This window comes from Anneissia japonica, unplaced genomic scaffold (assembly GCF_011630105.1).
Source record: "Anneissia japonica isolate Jap-2015-1 unplaced genomic scaffold, ASM1163010v1 scaffold401_len1656234_cov178, whole genome shotgun sequence".
In the NCBI taxonomy this organism is placed as follows: Eukaryota; Metazoa; Echinodermata; class Crinoidea; order Comatulida; family Comatulidae; genus Anneissia; species Anneissia japonica.
The window spans coordinates 153,445-170,204 of NW_022745982.1; the positions used below are offsets into that span (position 1 = coordinate 153,445).

Sequence of the window (16,760 nt, forward strand, 5' to 3'; positions counted from 1 at the left end):
TTGAACTTAATTAATTTTTATTCTTCTCTGTTGTTGTTAAGCGCCTCGAGGTTGTGTCAACGTGAGGCGCTATATAAATCCAGAATTATTATTATTATTATTATAAGTAAAAGTATTATGACCTTTCTGTAACTAAAAAATATACAATACTGCCACATTTATATGCTAATTACACAGTTTAACAACAAGCAACAATTTTATGATAGACAAGCCTAATTTTTGCATAATACTGTTCATCCAATCTATTCACCTGCAGTGAATTTTAAGCATTTACTTGGGAAAAAGTTACTAAATCAGTAAAACTTGAAATTGTTTTGGTCTGTCTCCTTCCAAGTTGATATTGATTCTAAAAATAATGAGCAATTGATGTTTGAAAGTTTTCTAGATTTTACCCAAGACAGTTTGTAAGAATATTCTGGACAAATCATTGATATAAATCAAAAAGCATTTTATGCAGCCTCCGAGTAATTGACCTTATTTCATGTGACCTACTGTATCTACTAATGCTACTGAAGCTGGTTTAGAACATGTAAGAGGATTATAAAAAAAAAAAATCAGTCCATTTGAAAGATGACATAGTGAGCTAGAGTAATTAGGAGCGGTTTGGTGCAGCGGTTGCGGTTGGATTGGATTGGATTTATTCAGTGTGAACACCAAGTCTAAAAGACTTACTTCCAGTGGGATCCTTCTGGTGGTGATTGGGCAGTACACCGGGATACAATCCCCTACTCCTTTCTGAAGAGTATACTGCATTCTTTAACATTCACATGGGCCATAAATGCACATGGGACCAACGGCTTAAACGTCTCATCCGAAAGACGGTGTGCTATTGTAACTTGTTTTTCAGCCCTCTAGCTGAAACACAAGGAGAGGCAGTGATGGGAATTGAACCGGGGACCTAGAGATCTCCACGGTTCAGCACACACACAGTGGCTACCACCAGATTAGCTTACTGAGCTAAGCTGCTCTCAACCTTGTGGTCAGTCAATCCTTCGTGTGTATTTCGCTTGTGTCCTAAGGCAAGGCATTTTACCTACAGTTGTCTCTCTCCACCCAGGAGTACAAGTGGGTAACTGGTAGACTCAAACACAAAATGCGCTGATTAGAGCTGCAACATTATGGAATTCTCCCCAGGAACCTGAGTATATGTTCCATATGTGCTTGATCCAATGACCGGGGTAATAATTTTAAGTGCACAGAGGTGTCGATCATAATTATTATAAATGAGAAATCTGCCATAAAGATACGGTTATAAAACCTAAAAAAAAAAAATCCTAAAAAATTAAATTACATCATTATAAACTATAGCTTAAAAAGATTAAATATTCAATTATTAGCTCCATACCTACAGTGTGTTATGCTTCCTTCCATTTACCAAAATACACTTTCTTTAATGTATTATAAAACAAAAATAAATAAATATATTGATTTAGTAGATTAAATAATGTAGGAAACTTAAAAGACTTACTTCATGGCTGCATCGTAATGTTCTTGTGTGGTTGAAAGCATCTGAATTTAATGGATCAACAAGACTGTCTTCCTCCAGCCCTTGAAGTTCCACACTCAAAATAAATTTTTTTTCTATGTTTTCCCCTGCAGAAAAAATTGAGAAAATAATCAACATCATGTTAAAAAAAAACTCACAGTAGGGTTACAGTTAAGGCCATTAACAGGGATGGAAAAAGTGTGAATATGTCACTAACAATGTAGAAAGCAATGCACAATTTCCCTGGAGAAATTTAACTTTAATTCACAGATAATCATGTTTGTTGCTGGGCAAGCATATATATAAAATTGTTTTCTTCAGGTTTTGCCACAATGGACAGTAATGCTTTTAGCAGTGCACAGTCTGTGGAAAAATCTAAAGAAATAAAATCAATGAAAAAGAAAAAATGAAATGTCAAATAAATAATCATACATATTTTAAAGTTTCACTGCTGTTATTAAAATTATCATTATCATCTTATTGAAGCAATACATAATTTGATGTCAATAACTGAGAATTATGGAAATTACCCGAGCCCAGCATGTTGCTGATCAGAGAGCCTACGTGCACCCTGGGTGATAGTGACGCTGTTTTCGTTAATGGCCTGTCCTTTTTTCTGCTCATATTTAATAAAATGAATCTTGCATTGTTGTGAAATATTTTTTAATTATTAATAAAATGACTTATAAAAAATTTCAATTCAACTTATCTTATGTTTTTTTTGTTATAGTTAAGTGTAGTGTGATTTGAAGTGCACTGTTGTGAGCATCTTTACACATGGAAAGGCACACAACAAACTTTCCTTTTTATCATTACTATGTTGTGTTCTACATATGGCACAACACTGCACTAAGTCTGACATTTTATAATAATGATGAAAAAATTGTTCCTAAGTCAATTTATTTCTCTACATTAGCTAGCATACTAGGAAAATTATTTTGGTCCTCCTGAGATCGGTGAACAGAATCCAATCCAAAATGCCAACACAGTCTTGTTGCATGCTTAAGGCCTGGCTTCTACTTTATAAACTCGCACAATTTAATATTCATGTTTGCCAAACAACACTACTGTACACCTACACAAATAATGCTTAATATAAACCTGAATTCAACAACTTTTTCTTTATTAGATATTAAATAATTTATATCAGCCTGAAATGTCACTGTGCCCTTTACAATATTTTTTTTCTCAAATTATTAAATATTTTTCTGATAACCTGTAATATATGTATGACTTTTACAGTAATTTAATTGAATTATTCATTTTTGAAATGACTGTTTCATCCCACACATACAGGGTGTAATTGCTTTTACGCCATAACCCAATTTCTTTTCTTTTTATAATCTTTTACAGTAAGACTACAGTACTGTACAGTACACAGTACAATAATAATTGAGAAGGTGATGGAATTTAATCATAGGAGACAAAATAATAAACAAATATTTGTTTTAAATTTATAATTAATATTTTCCCATGATGACAGTAATAATAACAATAATAATAATAATAATAATAATAATAATAATAATATTATTATATTATTATTATTATTATTATTATTATTACAACAACAACATCATCAGTAGTAATAATAAGACTTATAAAGCACATATCAACTTCAGTGCTCAAGGAGGTAAGTAACAGTGGCATTTCTCTCCACTTTTGTTTATACTATATCTACTGTATGGACGTCGATGCAATTTTGATTTATTTTTATAGGCCAATGATGATTTTAGTTATATACTTTGTTTATTGAAAAATATACTGCAACACACTTAAGTCAAGATAAAATCTTATAAATTTAAACTAAGAATTTGAATACTTACAATTGTTAAAAGATGTATATCTACTAAAAATAAGTTAAAAATTGAAAAGAACTCTGATGTTCACTATAACAATTTGTAGGCTGCAAGAAATTTACTGTAAGGTTGTGAAGACTATAACAATGGTAATTTATTTAAAATTGCTATTATTCAAGGAAATTATATTTCTTTTTGACAAATTTTAGCTAATGAAGTAAAAAATTATTTTATATACTATTATTATTAAATATAGATAATCATTATTAATGTTTAGAACTATGCTATATAAAATAAAGGTAAAGAAATATTTAAAATTGAGTGAGAATTGCATTCACGTTGTGAAGAAATATAGTTGTTTTGTTAAATACTCCTTGAGAAAGAACAATTAATAGAAGCCATAAAAAAGCTGCCTGTTGGACATGATATTATTATTAGCTACGCGTGCACCTTTGATCAATATTCTGTGCGGAACCATCAAATAATTAAAAAATTATTTCTTTCTCCCGTGAGCATAGATTACATTATATAGCAGAATACTGACCTGGTTTCCAAAAGAATTCATTTCTCATCAATTTATTTCAATTGTTATGTAATGCAATGTACGTTTATTTACATAATTTTGGTTGTTATGGTTAACAATGCTATGCATTTTTTCCAGGCATAAATTTGTGAATGTTTTAATATTTTATACAGTTTATTGACTATAGGTAAGATCACAATCTGCATTTTTGTATAATTTTTCTGTAATATTTGTTTATTTAATATAGGTCTATATATGAACATGATAATTTATTTTCAATGAATTTTATCAACATTTTAATAGCCATTTGTTTTTAATTGAATTTATTTTTAAACAAAATGTTTCAATGATTTTATCGTGTGGCAATGATAATTTTTAAATTATGTTTGTGTTTTTTATTTTACTGATATAATTTTAGCCTTTGGTTACTATTGTGTAAATTAATGTTCCATTTTGGAATAATTCCAAATTGATTATAATTTTATTCAGTGGCATTTAGGGATTGGAATTCATAAAAAATAAATTACAATACAGAAAATAGAAATATAGAGATTTGTAATCTGTATCACATTCAACCACAGGAAGCAATCATAGTATACAATGAAACAATGAAAAAAAGAGAGAAAAGGTCAAACCTCTATAAAACTAAATTTATCACTAAATGAGAAATTTAAAATAAAATTATGAGATTGTTTATCTTCTATTGTGTTCTGGCTAGCAACCACTTAAATTTGAGGTTCACATATTATAATCAATGAATGTGTTAGTTATGAATTGGATAATATGTAAATCATGTAAGAATATTACATGATAAATATTAAATAATCCTTGCTTATCTTAAAAAGTCTGGTATATTTTCATCTTACTAACTTATGTAGATCTGATCTTGTATTTAACCAGCATAATTATGTCAGTATATCGTCAAGAAAACAAAGAAATATTAACGCACATAAATACACCCCAATTCAGTGTCGCACACAAAATTACAAACATAGTTTCTTGCCTAAAACAATAAATGATTGGAATAATCTTCCATTTGAGGTCGTCCAGGCTAATGAAGTATCAATTTTCAGACCAGCTCTAGATAGGTATTATCAAAATTAAAGCAAGTTAAAAATAAAATTTTCTCAACTAATATGAAATACTCTTTAATAAACTTGAGCACACGTTGCACACAAGCAGCAAAACACATTGGACGAGAGTGCTGAAGTTACCAGCGACGTCCAATTAACAATTCTGAGATTCTGAGAATGGCTTGATATGATATGAAAAATCTCAAGGACGATCTAGACCTGCCTTCTAATACATTTTTATTGTACAGTAAATACTACATACAGTACTGTACACTCAATTTGTTTTCTTCTGAATAAAACTATACTTTTCTCGTCAGAATAAATGGCCTTTATAAATCCATTTTGATATTTCAAAAATAAAGTTTACACTACTATAAAATATGATGTGTCTGTATGCACACAGATATATCTGTCAAAATATTAAGTAAAATTCAATACAACTCCAACGCCACATTCATGAATTCATACTGAGTAACGTTTCTTGGGAAGCAGTTCATCTTTAGAAATGATCATCACAACATTTTATTACCCTAGTGACCTTTAAACCATTCAAATTGCAAATCTCAGAGCCACAAATGTTTTAAGAATAACTACCAGCCTAGTTTTTTTCCCTTTGCAGTATATGTAGTACAACAAATTCTTACCATTAACTACAAATTCTGTTGAGAATAATTTGACTGTAGATAATCATCTTTAAGGAATATTAACAGATGTTTAACCCTTTTTTCTACAGAAATTGCAGATATTCTATCATTTTACACTCTTAAATTGATAGCATGTCTTGTATAGATCTACATGGCAGCATACAGAGAATTCATTAAAAGGCTATCACTTTGTTGCATGAGAAACTATGCCCTGAAAGACCTCATCTTGAATATTGCCTATAGGGAGTAATCAGAACCTAAATCCACCTAAGGTTATTTTAACTTGCTTGATTGCTGGGGAAAGGCATTGTCGCTATGTTTTTGCCATACATTAACAAGACTACTCAAGAGATTCAAGCATGCCTTCGGTAAGAATGATAATGTACTGTACAGTAATAATGCATGTATTTATTTAACACTATTTCAGGGTACAGGGTACAGTAGTCCTATACATGCAATGTTGAGGGAGACCTCAACTAACAAGAACCCCATAACATAATGATCTGTATCTTCTCATTGCTAATTATTATAAGGCTGATTATGAAAATGTTTGCACTGATGATGATGATGACGATGACATTGATGACGACTATGATAATGACAAAGACAATGACGACGACAATGATGAGTATCAAGATGATGATAATGATGATCATGATTAAACAAATGATGATGATGACAATGACGATGATGAAAATATTGATCAAGATGATGATGATGAAAATAATGATAATGATTAAGAAAATACATGATGATAATGATGACGATAAGATTGGTTTACAGGTAGTACATACCTTTTCCTTTCTGAATATAAAACAAAGCTGTGAGCCAAAGCTGTTGATTAAACCTAGAATATGCCGGTGACCTGAGGGTGAATGGACCAGTCTACCAACAAACAGAGATTGCACAAGTTTAAAATTACAATATTACAGTATGTTAAATTCTCTTTAACAAATAACAGAAAAATAGTTAAATATACGCTATAATTAAATAGCTCTTTCAGTATATTTTACAAAGTTTCTATACCTACAATAGGTAATATTAAAAAAAAAAGATTATAGTAAAAAGCTAATGACTGGTGGAAAAGGACTAAAACTACTCTGCATATCCTTCTGCTGTGTCTATTATCATCTTCAGCATTCAACATGGATGAATTATCCAGAGAGAGCGAGATTTTATTTTTTTAACTCGATGACTGATAATATATTATTACGGTAGTTTTAGTGCTATAGTACTACAGCAAAAATAGCTAGACAGATAGTATAGGTAGGCCACAAAGAGACAAGGACAGGCCCTGCCCTCGTAAGTATGTGCACAGGTGTATATCTTGGGAGTGTTTCAGGCCCCTGTAATGTCTGTCTTCCTTACACGTATGTTACTGTAAACAGGAAGTGCTAATCTTATACACAGGTGTGCCTTCGTATGAACACAATACGCCTGCAGCAATAGCAGGGAACGCTTTCTAAATATTCCATAGTATGTGTCCATGTAAATATTTCGTATCATGTGAATTTAGTTGTATCTCGAGTGAATCACTGATGAATGAGACAGACAGAAAGGTAAAGCATCAGAAATGACATGATAACTCACAGCTATATTCACATTGTGTCCTACCAGCTTGGTTGCATTCGTACTGTCCATAGATTGCACACTAGGGCCTAGACCAAATAGGAAATGAATATATACATTACTGTATTTTGAAAACAATATGGTACATGTAAAAATATAATTCTCAATAACCTACACATCATCCCAATATACAACATGTCTTAGGTAGGCCACCGACAATATTGTACTGTACATACTGTATGTAAAAATACAATACTTGGTTCCAGAATAAAAAAAAAAAAAAAAAAAAAAAAGCCAAAACTTCACAATATTGCATGGTTCCATTTATTATAATTTGTAAGTTATAAAATTATAAAATGTCATGCCAAAACAATTTGTTATGACATTTAATGTGAACTTGAATATATCATCAATAATTACACAGCATTTACAATGTAAGAATAAACACTGCCCTCTATTGATATAACATAATGAATAAATAATAAGCAATTAAATATAACCTAACCTGCAATTCCTACAAGTACTGAAATTCCGAATGCGGCAAAGAAAGCAACAAAAACGAGAACAAATTCACGCTTTGTGAGTGTATACAGCCTCATTTGAACGGACCTGAAAAAGAAAACGTTTTTTTTCAAGAAAAATAACATTCCAAAATAGCGTATGGACATGTACTACTACTATATGAACTGAATTGCTTAATTTGTTTTAAGTTGTTAACTTTACAATTATCAATTGAAATGAGGAAAAAAATGATTCATTAATATGACCAAGTACAGTAAATATTACCTTTCCTGCATTCTTTTCAAGTATAGACCCTATTGGTTGGTAATCAATTTACTGATTTTGTAGTATAAAATGTCTGTAAGTCAGCTAATTTCTTTTGATCTGGTTCTAGTTGAAAGTCTTTTTAAAATGACCTAAATTTTATAGGTTTAATAACAAATTTTTTTTGTGCAGACAGTCAATACTGTTGATTAGGAAAGACTAACATCATTATGTGTGAATCTGAACACGAACAGAAAAAATGATAAATTGATGCAGTTCTAGAAATAGCAAAGTTGCAACAACTTGCAAAAACTAATTTGTATTGATCATGCATACCCCATACCTGCCAACCCCTGGGTCATGAAAATCTGGGAAAAAAAATTTTTAAATCTTAAATTTACCAAAAAATCTCAAGATTTCCAGAATTAAGCATAAGATGATGCGAGATACTAAAACATACACGTCAAGTCAAGACAAATCATTGGCCGTTGGTGGCGACACTTGAATAAAAAATGGCTGCTTGTTTATCACTTTGCCAAGCAAGCAGGCGGCGAATAGGGCCTACATTGAATATAAAATTTGTGCATAAATCGGAGTACTTTTCAGAGGACCTGTAAAATCAGTGCAATCAGGTGAAAATTACATTCGGGAGAACTGGAGATTTGTTTAAATATCGGGGGACACCCGACGAGTTGGCAGGTTTGCATAGCTTGTAATAATATTAAGTATAATACTGGTAAACAACAACTTGCGACATGGATAAGAATGGATTTAACTATTTAGTGGGGACAAATACACAATTAAATTAAAATATGTGAACAGCAATTTTAGGTGACTAGGCACTACGCCAGTGTTGACACACTGTGATTTGATTAGGCGCCCTCTATGGGCGGTCTCTTGATACTCCATCTTGGATTGATCGGACCGTTGTTTTGTTGGCTGTAATAAAGCTTTGTTGTACACTACTGCTAGTGTGTCCGATTGTAGTCTTTGTACTGTGGTTGTTTCTTTTCCCCACTGGCGCTACATGAATTTGGATCACTACAGTAATTCCATTCTTTAGTAAATAGTGTAAAAATAAAATTTTTAGGTAGGGGCCTATATATAGACTACGAATTAAAAGAGTAGGCCTAGTAGCCTAGAGTAAATGTGCATTCATTGGCACCTACACACATCGCAATCACATTAGGACAACTTCTTCTACTTATCTCACGATACACCATACCTTTATTTTAAACTCTACAATTTACAAACAATATACTAGACTAGGCCCTAATGTAGCCATCTATTACTACAGCCTGCCTTCATTTAAGGCTAAACATGCTATCTAAATGGATGGATGGCTCGGTCAGTTGGATCATGTGGGTGGATACCCACGACGGTTCATCATATTCATGACCATCCATGAATGATGGATGTCTAATGAATCGCACTTGATCAAGGGAGGCATAAATATAGGCCGAATTCTTTGCATAATGCAAGCAACTGAACTTTCAGTTTAGAATCAATTAGTGTTCGATCCTAGAGGCTTCTACTTAAAGGCTTAGACTAGGTTAGGCCTAGGTCCAGCCCACGCCCGGATAACGACTCCAGCTAGGCTAGCTAGCTAAGCCTACGTCGTACGGAGGGAAATTCACATTGTCTCTGCAGCCAGCCAGAGTTCATCTTCACACGTCACACAAAAACAAATTAGACAATAACTCCAATTCTTTTTACTCTTTTGGAGGGTTACTAATGTTGAATAAAAAATTCACTTACGCCTCCATTGAAAACATTTTAGCCATCTACATAGCATGTAAGAAAACTGATTTTATTTCAAATTATCTTCTGGTAGGCTATGAAGAGCACAAAAAAGTGCCAGATAAGCAATGATAATGGCGAAATGTTGATGATGGTGACGTCAGGACAATGCGCCCTCTTTTGTCAATTATTGAATTGGATTGGATTTATTCGGCGTAACACCAAGGATAACCCACGAAAGTCTAGAAGAAGACTTATTTCCAGTGGGGTCCTTCTGGTGGTGATTGGGCAGTACACCGGGAGACAATCCCCTACTCTTTTCCGAAGAGTGTACTGCGTTCTTTAACGTGCACATGGGCCATAATGCACACAGGACCAACGGCTTAAACGTCTCGTCCGAAAGACGGTGCGCTATGTAACTTGTATTTCAGCCCTCTAGCTGAAACACAAGGAGAGGCAGCGATGGGAATTGTCAATTATGGTAATTCATGATGATGATTTATACCTTCAGACCCACAAAAGTCATTTATGATCTATTGCACTTCTCTAAATATATATCAGTGATATGAAAAATGCCCAATCAATTAACCATCTATAGGCATAGATGTTATAAAGTACGGTAATTCTCAACTGCGCGTCTTAAACTAAGTGGTGAACCTTTCTATCATACAGTTATTTTTTGAGTCGTACTTACGGAGTCCTTCGAGGGATCTCTTCACCCACCGAACAAAACAATAGTGTTGTATAATGCCATCTTATTGAGTCAAATGGCGTATCTAATTTTTATTTATATAGTGTGCTTATAAAACAATATGTTTTTATCAGTAAACTTTAATGCCATAATAAGTGATCTATAATGTTTACGGTACAGTATTTATATTTTATAAAACCTGTTGTGGCAGTTTTCATCGCTGTTGGTTTTAGAATTAACAAAAAAAAAAAAAAAAAAAACAATAATAATCACAGTATATTCAGGATAAGTGTACATACTGTATTACTAATTTGAAATTACAATGGCTAGGCCTAATCCAGGATCTCCATTTATTTCCATTAAAAATTTCCAACGTAACAAATCTAGCACAGCAGTCTAAGTAAGATGTGTATAAGAGACAGGACTAACATCATTATGTGTGAATCTGAACACGAACAGAAAAAATGATAAATTGATGCAGTTCTAGAAATAGCAAAGTTGCAACAACTTATCATGATGCATCTCTCACAACGGCACACTAAGTCTGTGCTCATGAGCGGTTAAACTTATTATGAAAGGTAGTTTTTCGTCCATTAATTCACAAATATTCGAGCCCAAATAGTATAAGCTATTGAATGCATCGTCGATTGATTCAACAGTCAACAGTGACAATATGGCTATTTTATACATAAAATATTCAGAGGAAATTTGTGGAATCGTTCTATGTCACATTTCAAATTCTTTGCCGTAGTCCTATTCTCAGGAAAATTTACGGTGTATGACAGTAAATATGGCGCATATATAAAATGTTCACAGTCGGGTCAGTGTTAGTTTATAATGTTGGTACATGCAGTCAAAATTCAAGTGTCAGAGACATGGTTCGAAGCCTTACCCATCCCGACTTGGAGCTAACTGGCCATGTTCATGTTTTTACTTTTAGCATCGCTGTTTAGGAACATCAATAATAATTGCTTCCCGTACTTAACAGTTAAGGCTATATTCCGATCCGAGCATTGAATACTGGTTTTCGAAACTATCTATTGATCATGGAGTTAAATTATCTGTGGTCTTTGGCTCTACCCCGAGGATGGGACGCGTAAAAGCCGTTATCTGTGGAGTGGAGTTGGATTGGTGGTTAAGATGCTTGCCTTCCAATCCCAGGGTCTTGGGTTCAATTCCTGCTAGTTGCAGGATTTTTTCTCACGACATAAACAACTCCACTCCCTAAATCTCATATTGAGATTTAGTTTGTGTAAAGCATCGTGTGTGTATGTTTGTCTTGTGCAAGGGATTGTCACCTACAAGTAGGACAGTGATATATATTCGCTACTGGCAATCCTTGGCACATGTGTTGTGTGCCTAAAGAAAGAATAATAATAATAATAATCTGGAGACGTTTTAATTGATAATATTTACACTCTGTGCTTTCCGTGCCCGGCTTGGTGGCTTTGGGGCCATGGTCATGGCAGACCAAAATGATGAATATGAATATGAAGATGAATATACCGGGGCCTCTTAAAATCCAATATTATATTGAGGTGAACTTTTGCGGTTTTTCACAACTATTATCCAAGAAACAACACACCAAAAAAAAAAAAAAAAAAAAAAAAAAAAAATCAAACCGAAAAAAAAACACACACAACATTGTGATATTTTTTGTAAGTCATTATACATTCTTGTGGGTTGATACCATAATTATTACTGCGAACCAAATTAATTTGTGCAAATAGTTCCAAATCCATTTAGCTTCATAGCGCCCGTACGGTTCTCCTGAGCATTTGAATCTATATTATGCAATCATGTACAATGTATCTCCACTCCCTATGGAGTATTCCATTTCATGCTACTTAAACCTATCGTGCCAGTTTAACTTATTAGTACAGCAAGAGTGCTATGCCCAAGATACGTTTCGTGCTCTCAAACCCATAAAGTCCGAGGTTCAACCAACCTTTTGCACTTCGACCCCTTCGTTTATGTCCTTGGGTAGTTGGTAGGTTGAAACAGCGCAGTCCGCTGCAGTGGCGGATCCAAGAATTCGAATTGGCCATGGAGGGATAGATAGGGGCGGATCCAGTAGTGAACTTGACCACCCCCCCCCCCCCCGTTTTGCACTAGAATTTGAAATTTGCAATGCAAACCAATGTTGTGCTACTCACTTTATTCTGAGACTGTTGTGCCCACCCCCGTTTGAAAATTCTGGATCCTCACCTGGTAGAACCCCACCATAGTTGGGGCTGAGGTAAGAAAATGTATGATTATGGCACCTCTAGAGGGCCAGAAATGGCACACTCTCAGACTTACAATTTGAATAGAATTTTCGTTTTTTTTCTCCATATTTTTTAAATTTTTGAAAAATTTATGGGGGCCCGGGCCGGCTGCCATCGCCCGGGCCCCACCCTTTAATCCGCCACTGTGCTGATTAGCTGCAGTAAAGGGTCATCATTCCTGACAATGGCCCAATAAAGAGTCGGAATATTGAATACCAGCACGATGGAGTGTATTTCTTTCATGGAATGTGTATTATTCTATCGTACCTGGAGTTAAATGTGTGTAGAGGTGTTCGGTCCAGTGACGCTGGTAATGTGAAGCGATATATAGTCCTTCGCAAGATTCGTTAATAGATAGATTATTATAGGCCTATTATTTGAACGCTTGGTCTTTTTTCGATGGAAAGCATTGGAATTACTTCCTCGTATTCCAAAGGATATTGTGAGGTCTGCCTATGTGAATAAAGCCTCAAAAATCAAATTAAACATTAAGTATTTATTTAAGAGAAATGATAAAGTTTGACAAAAATTAAGTTTTCGCTGATTTACTCATGACCAGCCAAAATAAGAGATACAAAATATACGAATTGTTTTATGGGCCTGCCATTGGCAAGAAAAAAAAAATGGTCTTCTAATTTTTTTTTTGGAAAGCTTATATAGCTTCAAGTACAAACTTACAATTTAAATATTAATTTGTATTGCTCAAGATTTTTTAGCTGAACTCAGGCAGTATATACCTATACTGTATTGAAGCTAGCATAATTATTTTTTTTCTTAAATAAAATCGATAAAATAATATTATTGGTGTAATAAGATACAATTTGAAAGTATATCAAAACACGAACTCATCGATCGCTTCTCCTCGATTACTATTTTATTATTTTATGAGGAGCATTTCAATGCAGAGAATAAATTGATAGCAGTAAAATATTCCAAGCAGAAAGAGAAAAATGTCATCTCACGTTCCCATAGCGTTACGTTTTCTTATTTCGTAAAACCCTATATTTCTGTTTGGTTTTACAATAACACAAGATAGTAAGCTTTTTATAAGAATTTATGCACACTATAGGGCATATATCTGTCTCTTATACACATCTAGATGTGTATAAGAGACAGCAATTGCCAATGGATACAAAGCGCTTTGATATGCGGACTAGGGATTCGATTAATGACTTTCTTCTTCCCTAAGTGTCCCTTCGTGTCTTGCTAACCTGTGCAACTCTCGTCGTCCACAACAAGGGCCGTTTCTTCCTGTACCGGGTTCTTTAGTGAACACGAGCAAAAGTGTACACTCGGCCTACGGGTATTGTGGGAGCGGTTGGTTGCAGTCGGATTCTCAACGGGGTTCGAATCCAACAGTCCACGTCGTCTTAGTTATTTGCAAGGATTTTTCAGGTTTTCCTCTCTCCTCAGTGTAAGTGGGTACCTGGGGATGATTCGGTCTGGTGGTGCTAACATTACTAGGAATTCCTCTAGGAAGAAATCAGAATCGATCGCACATCATGTATGACATAATGAAGGTTGTATCCAGGTTAATCAGGGGGTACCGTATGGAGCGTTGCTGGCGTGCAGATACACAAGAATTTCATATCCTTGTAAGTTTGCGCTTCCCCAGCCTAATTTATTCCTCGTGCATGGGTCAAATTCACTAAAAATTTCATCCCCACCCACATTTCTCCCCACCCGTCCTTTTATGGAATTCGACCTACAGATCGTCGAACTATAAACGTTTTGGGGGAGAATCGTATTAACTGGGGACATAAATCCTTGAGAATCCGGCGCCACATTGATTATTATTTTGTTATTGGCAGTAGGGATAACAGAACATTCCCCCGTTATTACTTCCATAAACAACATAAAATAACAAAAATAACATAATCCTTTATTATATGAGCCATTTATGAAAAGTAAAGATATTGACAAATACTAACTAGGCCTCGTGTATGATTATAATTGATTGATCCGACACATGACAAACGTCAAGTATCCGTACCGGTACGTCAATTTGAGACGTCATCATTGTGAATATCATACTGATGCTCTTCAGTATCACTTTGGATCTTCACAATATGGGCACTAATGTGAAGCATTATTGGAACGACAAAGTCATACCGCAGTATTCATAATTTAGACCCACGCAATATTGGTGACGTAAAGACGTTTTTATTCAAATTGGCCTGAATTCACTAAAAGTGTCCGTATTTTAGTAAATTTAGACCTCGGACCAAATTCAGTAGGGACTTTGGCTCATGGGGATAAGTGTCTTGACGAAAAGCCTATAGATTTAAACTAAATGGAGAAATTTGGGAGGGCTGCCAATTATCTACATATCTACTTCTACACTTACTATTACTGCTGCCGTTGCAACAGCATCTTGGACAGCGCAGAATGTTCACATTTTTAACATGCATAAAGATCATATATTGATTTAAATGTGAGCCACCCAATGTATATAGTGAAAGGTTGCAGGGCCACCTTTTAAGTCCGGGTTAAGCTATGAATAATTAATACGCTATAACGGGATGTATCGATGGGTCCACCTGAGCATTGCGCAATTATCTGAGCCTCCGCTCTGAAACTGAAAAATTATAAATCACGTGATGAGCATTGTAATCACGTGATACAACATTTCTTTATAATATTTCTGTATTGTTTTATAATGATCAGACATATAATAACATCTTCGGTAAAGCGTTTGTTTAGTACTTGTTATTTAACACCTATTGATTTAAGATCGAAGGTAATCTAACTCACTCATATTATGCTGTTGCTAGGTTTGAGAGCTGTTTTAAAATGAATTGAGTTTTTGTTTACAGTTTTCTTACGATTTGAGTTTTTTTTTACAATTTGTACCTACATTTTTATATAACTTTGGCTTCCGGGAGTCATATTTATTATTTTAAAGCAGATCTTATAATTTTAAGATCATAAACCCATATAGCACAAGAGCCTTTAACACTGTCCGTTTGATTATTTTATTTGAATATTAATATATGAATATTTTCGGCCCCTAATGATTCAACATTTCAGAAAACACATACTAATGACCCGCCAAAAATGAATATTGTATGTGTTAATGATTATATTCAATAGACAACACTTAAGGAAATCCGAACTCGTTTACTCACCTATAAGAACGATCTAGATAATATACAGGAGCTATATAATCCTCAAAAGACGTTAAAAGGTTACTTATTTTTTTGCCTGCTTCTCGTAATTTTGTTTTCCAAGGCGGTGAATAATATGCATATCCTAAAGCCTCCATCTTATTACTAAAAGCTGCTCTTCAACAGCTTCCAGAATGCATTGTGTTGTTGTCTCTATACGGTACATTCGCAACCTCCACTCGTTATCCGGTGACACAGAGACAGAGAGTGAAAATCGATGCAAGAAGTACATTATTCAGCTAAGATTAATTGGAAAATTGACGGCCTCCGTGTTCTTAATGCGCATGCGCATTCCGATGCAGGCTTGATTACTATTGGTTTACGCTAAATGCCAACAAATCGTACACGAATTTGACGTGTTTTTTTTGTATTCTTTCTTGATTGGTGAACAAGAATCACCAAATTCAGTTTTATTACAGAAAATAACCCTAGTATGTGTAGTATTTTTTACATAAGACGGACGACTATATTATTATTATTATTATTATTATTATTATTATTATTATTATTATTATTATTATTATTATTATTATTATTATTATTATTATTATTATTATTATTATTATTATTATTATTATTATTATTATTATTAATAGGCCTAATAATAGTAATAATAATAAGTAAGTAATAACAACAATGGTAATAATAATAATAATTATTATTATTATGATAATAAACAATAAAAATAAGTAATACGTGAATTGTGTTTTTATGCTCTTGGCAAAAAAGAAAACATCAGCTTTTGTGTGGGTGATGGGCCAATTTCTCACGTATAGAATCTTATTTTGTTTAAACACTTCAGTTGTCGAATGCGATCTTTATTACGTCGTTTCACCAAAAAGCAAGTCAACACACAAAAACTCACGCGAGTGAACAAACTTCTGGTTCCGCTACTGCACCCCCCCCCCCACACACACACACTGTCACATCCAAAACGATACTACCTCTCAAACCTATCACAACTGTGTTATATACAACCATGGAAGTATCTATTATCATTCCATCATTTGATAATTAAAAGCGATCAAATGTAAAT

General features: G+C 33.8%; 1 protein-coding gene across 2 annotated transcripts in view; it reads right to left on the minus strand.

Annotated features, from left to right (window-relative positions):
- The window catches only part of LOC117120095 (transmembrane protein 181-like), a 39,916-nt gene extending 23,985 nt beyond the window's left edge, over positions 1–15,931 (minus strand). The window contains exons 1-5 of one of the 2 annotated variants that reach the window (XM_033265100.1): positions 15,686–15,931; positions 7,600–7,703; positions 7,116–7,183; positions 6,320–6,410; positions 1,469–1,593 (exon numbers count right to left, since the gene is read on the minus strand). In XM_033265100.1, the coding sequence (XP_033120991.1) occupies positions 1,469–1,593; positions 6,320–6,410; positions 7,116–7,183; positions 7,600–7,703; positions 15,686–15,822 (525 nt within the window). In that variant the 5' untranslated portion in view covers positions 15,823–15,931. Of the gene's footprint in view, positions 1–1,468; positions 1,594–6,319; positions 6,411–7,115; positions 7,184–7,599; positions 7,704–9,617; positions 9,755–15,685 lie in introns of those variants that run through there. The other variant, XM_033265101.1, reaches the window with a different exon arrangement.
- Positions 15,932–16,760: the final 829 nt, after the last annotated feature.